Below are 12,377 nucleotides of genomic sequence, written 5' to 3'. Positions count from 1 at the left end.
AGTCAGTATATTTTTTTCATGCCTGTGATTTGTGATATTTTTTCATTGTTGCATTTTGAGAATTCAACATAGCAACTTCCCAGAGAAGTGGCATATTTTTTCTCCAGTTCAGTTAATGATAAAACATCTTTTATATCATATTTCCTAGCCTAGTAATAATTATATTGTACTGACGAAGTAGCTCAGTTATAAAAGCATTTTTTGAGCTTTTAATTAACATAATTGCTTAAAAATAAATATGGTTTATGATTTGCGGGCCATGTTTTCTTCTCAGCTTTATACTGTGTTACCACGTCTCCCTGTGTACATTACAGTGTGTTTAGTGCAATAATGATCATATTCCCTTATCTGAAATGTGTGTGTGAAGACTTGCTATGGGTATGTTGCATAGATTTAGACCCCCTTCCACTAATGATGATCTAATTTTATTAACAGGTCGTTGCACATGAAATGTTTGATTTCGGATTGACATAAGTTGGGTATTCCCAAACGCTGCCAGATGGTGCCAGTGTATCGGAAAGTGGCTGGTACACATACACGTGAGCAGGGAATCTGTTGAGTGCTAGCGTGCTGTGTGATTGTATACATACACCATGGACATAAGTCAAAGGTGCCTACATTTTCTTTAAGAGTTTAAATTTGACCACATTGCAGCAGAGGCAGCGAGGAACATCAACAGAGCATTTGGACCTGATACAGTGAATGAACGAACCATACAGTGATAGTTCCAAAAACTCTGATCTGGTCATGATGCTCGATAGTGGACCATGTGGACACATCTTAGCAGCCATAAAAAATGACACGCTGATAGCGCCACTGAAGTCTGACCCTCGCCAATCTGTAAGGGACATGTCAATGACATTGGGTGTACATTATTCCACAGTTTCCCAGCACTTAGAGAACTTGGCAAAGTCAAACTGAAAACTGTGCAAGTGGTTCCCCATGAACAGTACATGATGACATCTCCTGGAATGTGTCTGTGTCTTTCTCTGCTCTCCTGAAACTGAAACATCCCGTTTTTGCACGCAGAGTGGTGACGTGAAGAAAAATGGATATTATACGATAATCATCGCAATGGATAGATGCTGATGAGGCCCCAAAACACACACCAAAACTGATTCTTGATCCAAGGAAGATAATGGTGACTGTTTTGATATTCTTCACTATTCGTTCTTGAAACAATGAATGCTGATAAGTACTGCACCCAGCTGGCTGAAATGCATAAAGTATTATGAGTTAAGTAACCTAGGTTGGTCAACAGAAATGAAGTTTTAGTGCTTCACAACAATGCGGCAAGAACAATAGTGCAAAAACTAAACAGCTTGCACTATGAGACTCTTCCGTATCCACCATACTCACCAGATGTCTCTCCAACTGACTATCACTTCAAGCATTTGGATCATTTTTTGGTGGGGAAAATGTTCACCAATGAAGCAGCTGTCAAAACACACCTTTGAGGAGTTTCTTCAGTTCAGAACGTCGAACTTCTACGAAAGTGGCATTAAGGCGCTAGTATCTCATTGGGAGAAGTGTATAGCATCAAGTGGTGCCAATTTTGATTAATAAAAGTTCCTTCCACAAAGTTACTACTGTTTAAAGTTTCACTACTAAATCCGACATTTCATGTTGCAACGATCTAATAGTTAGGTCAGTAATTTTGGCCTCTGACTCGTATGCACCCATGTGATTGTGATGTAAATAATTGCTTCCTTGCTCTTGCAGGATCTCATTTGGTGTGTGTGGACGCTTTACGGGTGCAGAGCTGCTCTCGCTGTCATTGGCAGTTTCCATCGTGTGTATCTGGGTCTTGACTGGTCATTGGCTGCTTATGGATGGTAAGTTTAGGTTATGTGTCTTGTTAGGGTTTGACCTGTGTTAGAAACTCCTTTATTCAAAGCTCTGTGTAACTTTCAATATTAGATTCCCTCGTAACAATTAAAAGCTGTTATATATAGAACTATTCTGTTGCAATTATATCCCATAAATATATCTGAATTCTACTGTAAAGTATTAAAAAATTACATAAAAGATATTCGGAATATTAAAATAATTATAATTTAATTATACAATTGACTTTTACCACACAATATTGTTTTAAAATTAACTAAAATTATGTATTTTGCACAATTAACAGGATAATTTGCATTCATGGCACTTTTACAATTAGTAGATCTGGTATCTGTGTAGAAAACTTACTCTCTGATACTTGCACCAGTCATATTGGCAGTTACCGATACAGCAGCTTAGCTGCACTTTTAAATTTTTCCACACTGTTAAGGATAATTTTCGTTTTCATAATCTTTCCCGTGTGGGTAATGTAAATATGTGCCCCCCCCCCCAAATGGTTTTTATAGTGACTGACTTGTCTGAGTGATTAAGGGATATTTTTAACTTGTGACTATCTTTGTGGATTTTAGTGCAAGGGCACATGGTCAGTTTATATGTGGCACAGTAAAAGCACTGTAAACTCCCAAAATGTTGATTTCACAATGTCGTGCAACAATGTTTTCCCCACATTGAAATTCCTTGCAGTTCAGAAACTGATATTGGTGACACTAAGAGCTCAAAAAGTACTCACGAGTATATACAACAGTAAGTGTTTATCATAGACAAATGCATTGTCTGCACCTATGAACACAAGGTTTTAATTTTTCTAGGCTGTTACCAGCAGCAATCTACAGTGTTTTCTGTGTTAGGAATAGAGCATTATGCATTTTTACTTCCTTAAAATTGAATGTTCAATGCTGCTTGTGTACTGCTGTTCCATTTGGCATATTTTAAATCTCTGAAAATGTATACTACTTGTGAGCCTATGCAATTAGAGATGTGTTGGTGTGCAGTGCATTTCTGTAAGTGTGCAACATGAATGCACAGAAAGATAAGTGGGATTGGAAAGTGAGTATGTGGTAATGTTCTGTTAGGCTCAATATTACTACAATAAGTGAGTGCTTGTCATCATGTTGGATCTCTGTTTTATTTCCAACAACTGTATCGATATTACAAGATCATGGTCCCATTGGGGCCTTAAGCATGTTAATCACTTTGGATGTAAAATATGGTGTTATTTTCGAACAAGTGTTCTCAGGGTACGAGCCAGGTTAATTCAATGTTAGCTTCGAATGTTTTGAGCATGTATATTGCTCTCATCAGGGAATGCTGAATTGGAGACCATGTATAAGTTTAAATATGTGAGTATAAGAGCAGAGCTTATTCTGTCCTGTGATTGGTTTGATCTGGATCCTGGTGTTTTATTGGCGGATGCGATGCTTTTACGTAAAAGCACCAAATCTTCCAATGAATCTTAGCCTCCAATTCAACATAACAACAATATATGCACTCGAAGCATTGGACAACAATTGACTAATATACTTAACCATATACATCCTAATAACCTCCTTTGCTACCTTCTTACTATCAATAAACAAAGCATACTTTTTACCAGACCAATAAAAAAAAACACTTTTTATTTCAATACTTTCGCTGGGGGGCCTCCCACCACTGCTGGGATTCCTACCCAAATGAATAGTAATTATTCAAATAAACAATTAATAATAATTACTATTTTAATTATTATATCACTATTAACCTTATATTATTATTTGCACACCTCATTTACAGCAATACTAATAGTTTATAAAACTAATATATGATTTATTATTAGTAAGCCATTGAATTTCAAAGAACAAGTGCTGTCAGTATTTACAATTTTTGGAACCATTTTAGCTCACCCAATCATTATCCAAGGCTTGGCTGGACCTTTGGCATTCGAATGGGCGATTTTTTTCAAGTTTTCCTCTCCATTTTAAAAACCTCTTGGATATTTCAAAATATGAAAAATCTCATACGCTTAGAATTGCTTCTAGAGCATTGACGTGAATTTTCGTGTAGTTTTCTTTCACTATTGTCTAGATATTATGAATAGTTTAATAGACTTACATAATCATAATCAAGTGGCTGCAGGACAGGACCAGACGATGTATCAGTTGATTCTGCGTCATCTGTAAAAATTAAACAAATAAATAAATAAAATAAATTTTGACATACACTATACAAAATAATAAATGGAAAAACTAAAAATACATCAGTGTATGTAGGAGAATCAAGCCAGAGGCAAGATGAATAGACCCAAAAAAATTACCTCTTCTCACTTCATTCATAAAGTACTAGAGTTTGCAACACTGTTTATATTGTCAACAATTAATTATTATGAATATAACCTACCTTCCAAATCTACAAATTCATCTGCATCATTAAAATTGTTGCTAACTTCAAACTCTGAGGCGGAATCCTCATGCAGAATTTCTGCTATGCAGTCTGGATCTAACAACGCCATTCTAAAGAATGCACAGTACATCAAATGAGTCACCTAGCGGTCGGAATTTCAACAGAGGGGCTTGAATGAACACGCACATGAGACGAAGTATGAGCATAGCCCGTCGTTCAATCGGCAAAGCGATTGCATACCACAGGATGGGCTATGCCCGTCGTTTGTTCACATTGACTTTAAGTGCACTGCGGGGTATGCCCTTCGTGAGACCCCAATGTGTTAATCAACTTGTAAATAAATTTACAGTTTACCACCTATTACATTCAGTCACTTCTTTACTTGCAACGATGATTTTTTCTACTAACCACAAAGACATTGGTAAAATATATTTAATTTATGGAGCATGGTCAGGAATATTTGGAACATCACTAAGCATGATAATTCAAATTGAACTAGGATATCAAATTTGGTAACCCAAGAACACTTGTAGCTTTACTGGTGATGTAATTCAAACTGTTCCTAATGGTGTTATTTTAAGAGCACCGAAACCAGTGTGCCTTGGAATTTATTTTATCAGAGAATTGTATTTATAGGTGTTCCTAATTGCACACTATGTCTATAAAATTAGGGTTTGAGCGTAGAAATCCTTGTTAATGATAAAGCTACCCAAACCATTAGGTCACCTGGGCTGGTTGTTCATCAATAAGACCATTTAAAGTACAGAATTGGGTATTAATTTACCTCAATAATACAGCTAAAAAGCAATATTACAGAGACTAAGGAGCTGAATTTGATTGGTCAACCAAACGTAAATTAAAGTTGTTAATTACATGAATACATTATATTCCTGCACCAAATATATCTAGACTGACATAGTGAATTAAATGTGTGCTTTTCCTTTCTTTCAGCAATGGGAATGGGTCTGTGTGTGGCATTTATTGCATTTGTACGTCTCCCAAGCCTGAAGGTGTCTACGCTCCTACTCACAGGGCTCCTAATATATGATGTCTTCTGGGTGTTCTTTTCTTCCTACATATTCAATACTAACGTTATGGTTAAGGTGAGTGTCTCTGTGCAAGAGTTTTGCATAATTGTTAAAACTTCATTTTTTAAATTTTTTTTTGGACTCTGGGTGAAAATACCAACAACAAAATAAGGAGGCAATAACTCCAACTGGCTGTGGTTGTACTAGGTATGATGTATTTTATGTAATATATAAATTATCCAGATAATGGGGATAATCTTCACTTTTCACTTAACAGTTGGGCTGAAAAGTTCGTAGGCTAACATAGTAAAAAATATTTTTTTGACAAAATTCGATTTTATTATTCAATATAGTTGCCTTTGAGGGCGATACAGAGTGTCCGAAAAGTCACGCAACCCGGTGTTTACGACCGTATGACGGAATAGCGAAACGGAATGAGAAGAAACGCTTTCTGCCAAGAGAATGCCCTGTATATTAGGAAAATTTAGAGAGACAAACATATGTAAGAACATGCATGTTTTAATAACAAATAAGCAAAGTGTTGCCAAAGGCGGAAAAAAAATATTTGCAAATCGTGTATATTGATGCACAGAACTCACTGAGGTGAATTATTGCAACATTTCACAATACCAACGATCAATTTTAATGGCCATGTAATGAATTTGACAGAAAAAGAACTTTGACGAAGTTTCAAAAACATTGCAGAAGGGAATAAATGGGCTGTTCCAAAAATCGATGTTTTCACAATATTACGCAGGACACTGGCAACACTGTTGCTGTCACGTGTCACTAACAGACGTGTTTCACCTCAGGCTATCACACTAGGGCACTTTTAAAGACAAAGGAGAAAGTTGGTTATTCTCGAACATATGCAATAAATTACATACACCTTGCAACCCTGAAATGTGGGTACAGAAGAACGTGTATCAATTGTTATGTTTTCTGTGCCTTAGGTGGTTGCTGTTTGCAGCGAACAGCATTCCAGATTGTGTCTACTTATCCTGACGTCCTGTGTGTTTTTTTAAAATGCCATATTCTACACAGGAAAGAGTGTTTATTGTTAAAGAATATATCCGAACATCCTCATATTCTTGCGTAAGAGAAGCATTTAGGGATACCCACATTTCAGGGTTGCAAGGTGTATGTAATTTATTGCATATGTTCGAGAATAACCAACTTTCTCCTTTGTATTTAAAAGTGCCCTAGTGTGATAGCCTGAGGTAAAAGACATCTGTTAGTGACACGTGACAGCAACAGTGTTGCCAGTGTCCTGCGTAATATTGTGAAAACATCGATTTTTGGAACAGCCCATTTATTCCCTTCTGCAATGTTCTTGAAACTTCGTCAAAGTTATTTTTCTGTCAAATTCATTAGATGGCCATCCAAATTGTTCGTTGGTATTGTGAAATGTTGCAATAATTCACCTCAGTGAGTTCTGTGCATCAATATACACGATTTGCAAATATTTTTTTTCCGCCTTTGGCAACACTTTGCTTATTTGTTATTAAAATATGCATGTTCTTACATATGTTTCTCTCTAAATTTTCCCAATATACAGGACATTCTCTTGGCAGAAAGCGTTTCTTCTCATTCTGTTTCGCTATTCCGTTATACTGTCGTAAACACCGGGTTGCGTGACTTTTCGGACACTCTGTACAACGATTATAGCGGTCATACAATTTTTCGATGCCATTTTTATAGTACGATTTCTCTTTAGCCTCAAAATATGCCTCAGTTTCGGCGATTACCTCTTCATAGGTGCTAAATTTCTTTCTAGCAAGCATTCTTTTAAGGTCTGCAAACAGGAAAAAGTCACTGGGGGCCAGATCTGGAGAATTTGGTGGATGGGGAAGCAATTCGTAGTCTAATTCATATAATTTTGCCATCGTTTTCATTGATTTGTGACACGGTGCATTGTCTTGATGAAACAGCACTTTTTTCTTCTTCAAATGGGGCCGTTTTTTCGTGATTTCATCCTTTAAACACTCCACAGCCTCTTTGGGGCGTCCACTGCGTGCATCGTCTTCGATGCTCATTTTGCCTCGTTTACATTTAGCAAACCACTTCTCAACGGTTGATTTTCCTGGTGCAGAGTCCGAATAATGTTTATCAAGCCAAGCCTTGGCTTCAACAGTATTTTTTTTCGCCAAAAAGCAATGCTTTATTAACACACAAAATTATTTTTTATCCATTTTTTCACAATAACAAAAGCTGCTTCACTCACAATGCTATATCTCACGAACTAATTATCCGGCAGCTGTGAAATTTATACACGTATCTTTTGAAGGTTAGTACTAAGTAAAAATCACATGGATTTAATTCTAGTAACGCCATCTAAGAGTCAGCCTACGAACTTTTCAGCCCAACTGTTATCTGGTATTTTGTATATTTGTTGCTTGGATTCTCAGTCAATTTGGGGGAAGGTGAGTACTAAATTAAATAAGAAAATATAGAAAGATGGCTGTTGAAAAGAGGTTCGTTCATACTCCCTTCCACATAAGTTTTACATGTAATTTTGTAGAAAATTTGACTTCAAAATTGTTAGAGAATTTATTCCTGTTAAAGGATTTGTAGGGCAAACATCAAAAAAAGATGGGAAAGAGATGGCATGAACACACGAACATGATTGATATTACAGATTCAGCCTCAAGAATAGCCTTGTCAGCTCATGTCACATTTTTTTTTCCTCTCCTGTGCCTCTAGTTCTAAAATTTTATTCAAATCCTGTAAAATAACAAATCTTGCATGGTTTTACCAGACCTTTGGTGCAACATGTGAAAGTTTCTTAGGCATTGGTTTCAAAATGAATCATTGTTACTAAATGATTGTTTATTGCTGCAGGTGGCAACACGGCCAGCAGAGAATCCAGTTGGTTTGGTTGCCCGGAAGTTGCATCTCGGCGGAGTGGTGAAAGAAGCACCGAAGCTCTCCTTGCCGGGAAAATTGGTGTTCCCCAGCATGCACAATTCTGGTCATTTTTCCATGCTTGGACTGGGAGATATTGTAAGTTTCCAATAACCACACAATCTTTTAGATCTTAACTAAATTAATGCTTTTTCTTCTGTAGATTTTTGTAATGAATTTAATAAGAGATTTTCATGATTGTGTTCAGTTATTCATGGCAAGCATTGCATAAATTCAAAAATACATTAATTAGGGCCTCCCCGATGGCGCAGTGGTAGCGTCGCCACCTTGTAAGCAAGGGGTCCCAGGTTCGATACCCGGTGGAGGCTCATAGTGGTTTGGATCTCACTTTAAACTGTAGGTCCAGTCCCAATTAGCCTTCCTGCGCATAAAGTGGACTTAAACACCAAATCAATCAATCAAAAATACATTATTAGTAACTGCTGGGCTATTCCACGAAAAGTGGTCCTACTCCATGCAAATAACAAAATGAAATATGGAAATTATTATTATTTTTAATTGCATTAAGTTTTAGTTGTTAGTGAATTCATATAATTTTCACATTTCACCAATAAAAGTTACTATAGTGGAACCACAAGGAAAGAAACATGCGCAGACCCCATCGTGCTGGCGGGTGGGGGAAAAAGACAGGAGGAAGAAGCCTTCAGAGCGGCCAACGTCAGTGTTGCCAGACCTATTGATTTCTCGGTAGGATTCCATAATAAACTATTGCTATGGAACCTCCAACGGCCAGCTTAAAAACACGTTTCCTGCTCATCTTACTTGAACATGGAGGGGATATGTGGAGTGGAACTTCACTCAGCCGTGAAAAGTGCTGTTTGAACTGTGAAATTATGTCAAACGCTACTCACGGGCATCCCCGATGGCGCAGTGGTATCGTCGTTGCCTTGTAATCAAGGGGTCCCGGGTTCGATACCCGGTGGAGGCACAAGTGGTTCGGATCCCACTTTAAACTGTAGGTCCAGTCCCGATTAGCCTTACTGTGCATAAAGTGGACTTAAAACACCAAATCAAAATCAAATCAAACGCTACTCAATTGTGCTAGGACATTATTTTATTACTTTTACTACATTACTATTTTTAGATGGCTGTATTTTATCCCACCCCAAAACTCTATTTCTATTTTAGTTATTTTACATCGCTTTTGTGCCTCTACGGGTAAGTACGACAATATGGATGAATGAAATACTGATGAAATGGATGAAGTGATACAAACACAGTGAAATGTACTTGCCTTACGAGGTAGAAACACTGACTTCGTAGCGTGGGCAAATTATGTTATACATGCATGTGTTTGTGGGTGTGTGTGTGTGTATTTCTAGCAGATGGGGAGGATGGGTGGCATCCTAGCATAAGCGTTGCCATCTTGAATTATTGAGGAAGACATGCTATCTAATTTACCAAATATATTTCACATACGTAATGCATTTTCTCATTATGGTGCAGGAAACGTGCCCACCCCTATCGATAGCTGTACACCGAACACCAGCAGAAGGCAAATTGATTTGTTATTGTTAGCATTCGACTTGAAAGATTGTGGAAAATCGCCGACAACGAAAGCTTAGCTTCATCTGTGAACACAACTTTCTACCATTTCCTGTCATAAAAATTCCTCGTGATAATAGAGGCATCGCAAACCCCTTTTGTCGGTGCTGAAAAAGGGCAAATTTGAGGGTGTTTTCCACACACCCTCTAACCAGAAAATGCGGAAGAGATGAAAAATGTTGGTCGGTTCCCTCGGGCGGTTTACTTTCTTTTGTTTGAAACATGTCTACTCCTGAAATGGAGATCTTCGGTATATGTTCAGCCAAACACAGAGTGCTGGGTTTAGCACCATTGTTACAAAAGCATCTGTACGTTTACACCGTAAACAATGCGCGCCACTCCAGCGCCGTTCATCCGCTACTATTAGATCATCGGATTTTATAGCAGATCTTCTGGTTTCCCAAGGAACAATCTCCCGAATTTTTCAAATCTGACCTGGCAACACTGCCCCAAACACCGATAACGGCAGGGAAGTTGCGCGAACGCTTTGGACGGAAGGTTTTTTCCTTGTGGTCAAGCTATAGCATCTTCAAGCTATATGCTTCACAGACAAATGAAGTCAAAATTTGTTACATTTTTAAGTGACACACATAATGCACTTTTGTTATAATCAGGATGTCTACCAGTCAACAATATCAAGAGAAAGTCAAGAAATTATGCTTTTGGTCAAGATTTTTTGCTATTTTTAACAGTATAATGAATTTATATTGTTATATACCTGTACTGGTATTTAATAAAATTCAATATTTGGAAATCTGAAATTGAATTGAGTTGTGGTTAAGATTTGTTCACTAAGTTTCTTAAGAATTGCATTCTTGCATGCTTGAAGGTTTGTAAAAAACTTCCCAATCTACAATGAAGTCTGAAGCATTAATTTTTACATGTATTATTAATTAAAGCAAGTCTCTTGTTAAAGTACAGCTTCAGTTTTCATTGTAACTGGATGGGTTTTTCCGTGAATAAAAATATCTATTTTCTTAATTTTGCAACTATATACTCAAGCATTTTTATTTGTTTGCAGACACCACGAAGTACTTCATAATTGAATGAAATCAGTTCATTATGAATATTTTAATCCAATATCATGTCTAGTACATTAAATTTTTTGTCTAAAATATCACACACGTAACGTTGGTATGACCCTGCTACTTTCAACTGACTTATGAACCACCATGTATATTATTTTGACATGACAGCATAGAAATTGAAGCAAAATGTTGGTGTATTACACTCTTCTCGTCTGCATCTTCATAAGAACTCGCATAAGGTGATCGAACCATTCCTGGGGAACTGATAAATGCTTATTCTCTGACGGACAGAAAACTGAAATGAGAAATGTTCATAGTGCAGGCTGCATTTTTTAATTTGTACTATTGTGAAGGGTCATAGTGGGAAAAAAAAAGTTCCTTTTTCTCTAAAGAGGGCTAAACGGATACTGAGAGCAATACATATGGGTATCGGAAAATATTGATTGGAATTTAATCACAGATACTGGCTATACACCCCCTATACGCCTTCATGGCATGGTGTACCTTTTTTTGCTGGCTAATGCTTTTCGAGTGTAGAAATCTTGCACAGTCTGCAATAATGTCACATGGTACTTTTGCAAAGTCTAAATATCGTGGATATTAAGCAAAATGCAAAATTTTGTTTATTTTTTGCAACAAAGTGGAGCCAGCAGGATGAGAATTGATGACCGCTGCTGAAAAGCATTTTAAGCAGTTCATGGCAAACCTCGGGACCTTTTAACAAGATTTCATGTTTTTTTGTATGCAGCTAAGTGAAAATGACAAATGTCTGCAAATTATGGTGTTAGAAATGTTGCATCTTTTTACACATTTGAGGTGCATTACGTTATTTTCTTTAGAAGTACATATTTTTTTACATAAAATCTAATATTTGCACCTAAGCTCTAATTTTCGTTGAGCTACACAGATATATTTGTGATGCAAATATTCAAATGGTTTCTTTAAAAATTTGATAATTTTAACCTGTCTCCTTACTTTCGCTTAATCTTGAATTCAAGCCATGCTAATCACACTGCAGATATCAAGGCTCAGTGTACACTTTGTTCTTCACTGCTACTATACTTCTCAAATAATCTGTTGATTATGGCAACATTAACTCCTGGTCAGCAGTTCAAGTTGTAGCCCTGGGAGATACTTTCACTTGTACCTAAAAATTAGGGATGGGACCGATTAATCGGTACTCCATCGGTATTAGCCGATATAGGAGTATTGGTTTATTGGTAAAATTACCGATCCGATATATCGATAAATATCTGGTAATTTAGTGCAAAATTCTGCCATTTTGTTGTAATTTTTATAGATAATCTCCATGCCCTACTTTCTAAAAAAGTAAATGTCTAAATATGCAATTTCTTTTGCACTGCAGTCACCTTGAAACACACATTTATTAAGGAGGTCAATGAACCTTTTAGGTTCTTCAAGGTCCATTTCTAATTTTATATCTGATTGGTAGAATATCGGTTATCGGTATCGGTAAATTTTATATCGGTACTTTATCGGTATCGGCCAAAAGTTCATATCTGCCCATCCCTACTAAAAATATTGCAAGAATGAAGGAAATCGTATACTTACATATTTCCGTATTATTTTCCAGGGACCAGATGGCCTGTACTAAACTATGTGAAAT

At 36.9% G+C, this 12,377-nt stretch overlaps 1 protein-coding gene across 4 annotated transcripts in view; it reads left to right on the top strand.

Annotated features, from left to right (window-relative positions):
- Positions 1 to 12,377, top strand: part of SppL (signal peptide peptidase-like protein) — a 68,279-nt gene that overhangs the window by 42,748 nt on the left and 13,154 nt on the right. For all 4 annotated transcript variants that reach the window (XM_083140301.1, XM_083140300.1, XM_083140298.1 and 1 more), the window contains exons 6-8: positions 1,723 to 1,835; positions 5,176 to 5,327; positions 8,094 to 8,255. In XM_083140301.1, the coding sequence (XP_082996427.1) occupies positions 1,723 to 1,835; positions 5,176 to 5,327; positions 8,094 to 8,255 (427 nt within the window). The remainder of the gene's footprint in view (positions 1 to 1,722; positions 1,836 to 5,175; positions 5,328 to 8,093; positions 8,256 to 12,377) is intronic.

This window comes from Lepisma saccharinum, chromosome 18, assembly GCF_977018435.1.
Source record: "Lepisma saccharinum chromosome 18, izLepSacc3.1, whole genome shotgun sequence".
Classification (NCBI taxonomy): Eukaryota; Metazoa; Arthropoda; class Insecta; order Zygentoma; family Lepismatidae; genus Lepisma; species Lepisma saccharinum.
This window is presented reverse-complemented; position numbering and strand designations above follow the sequence as displayed.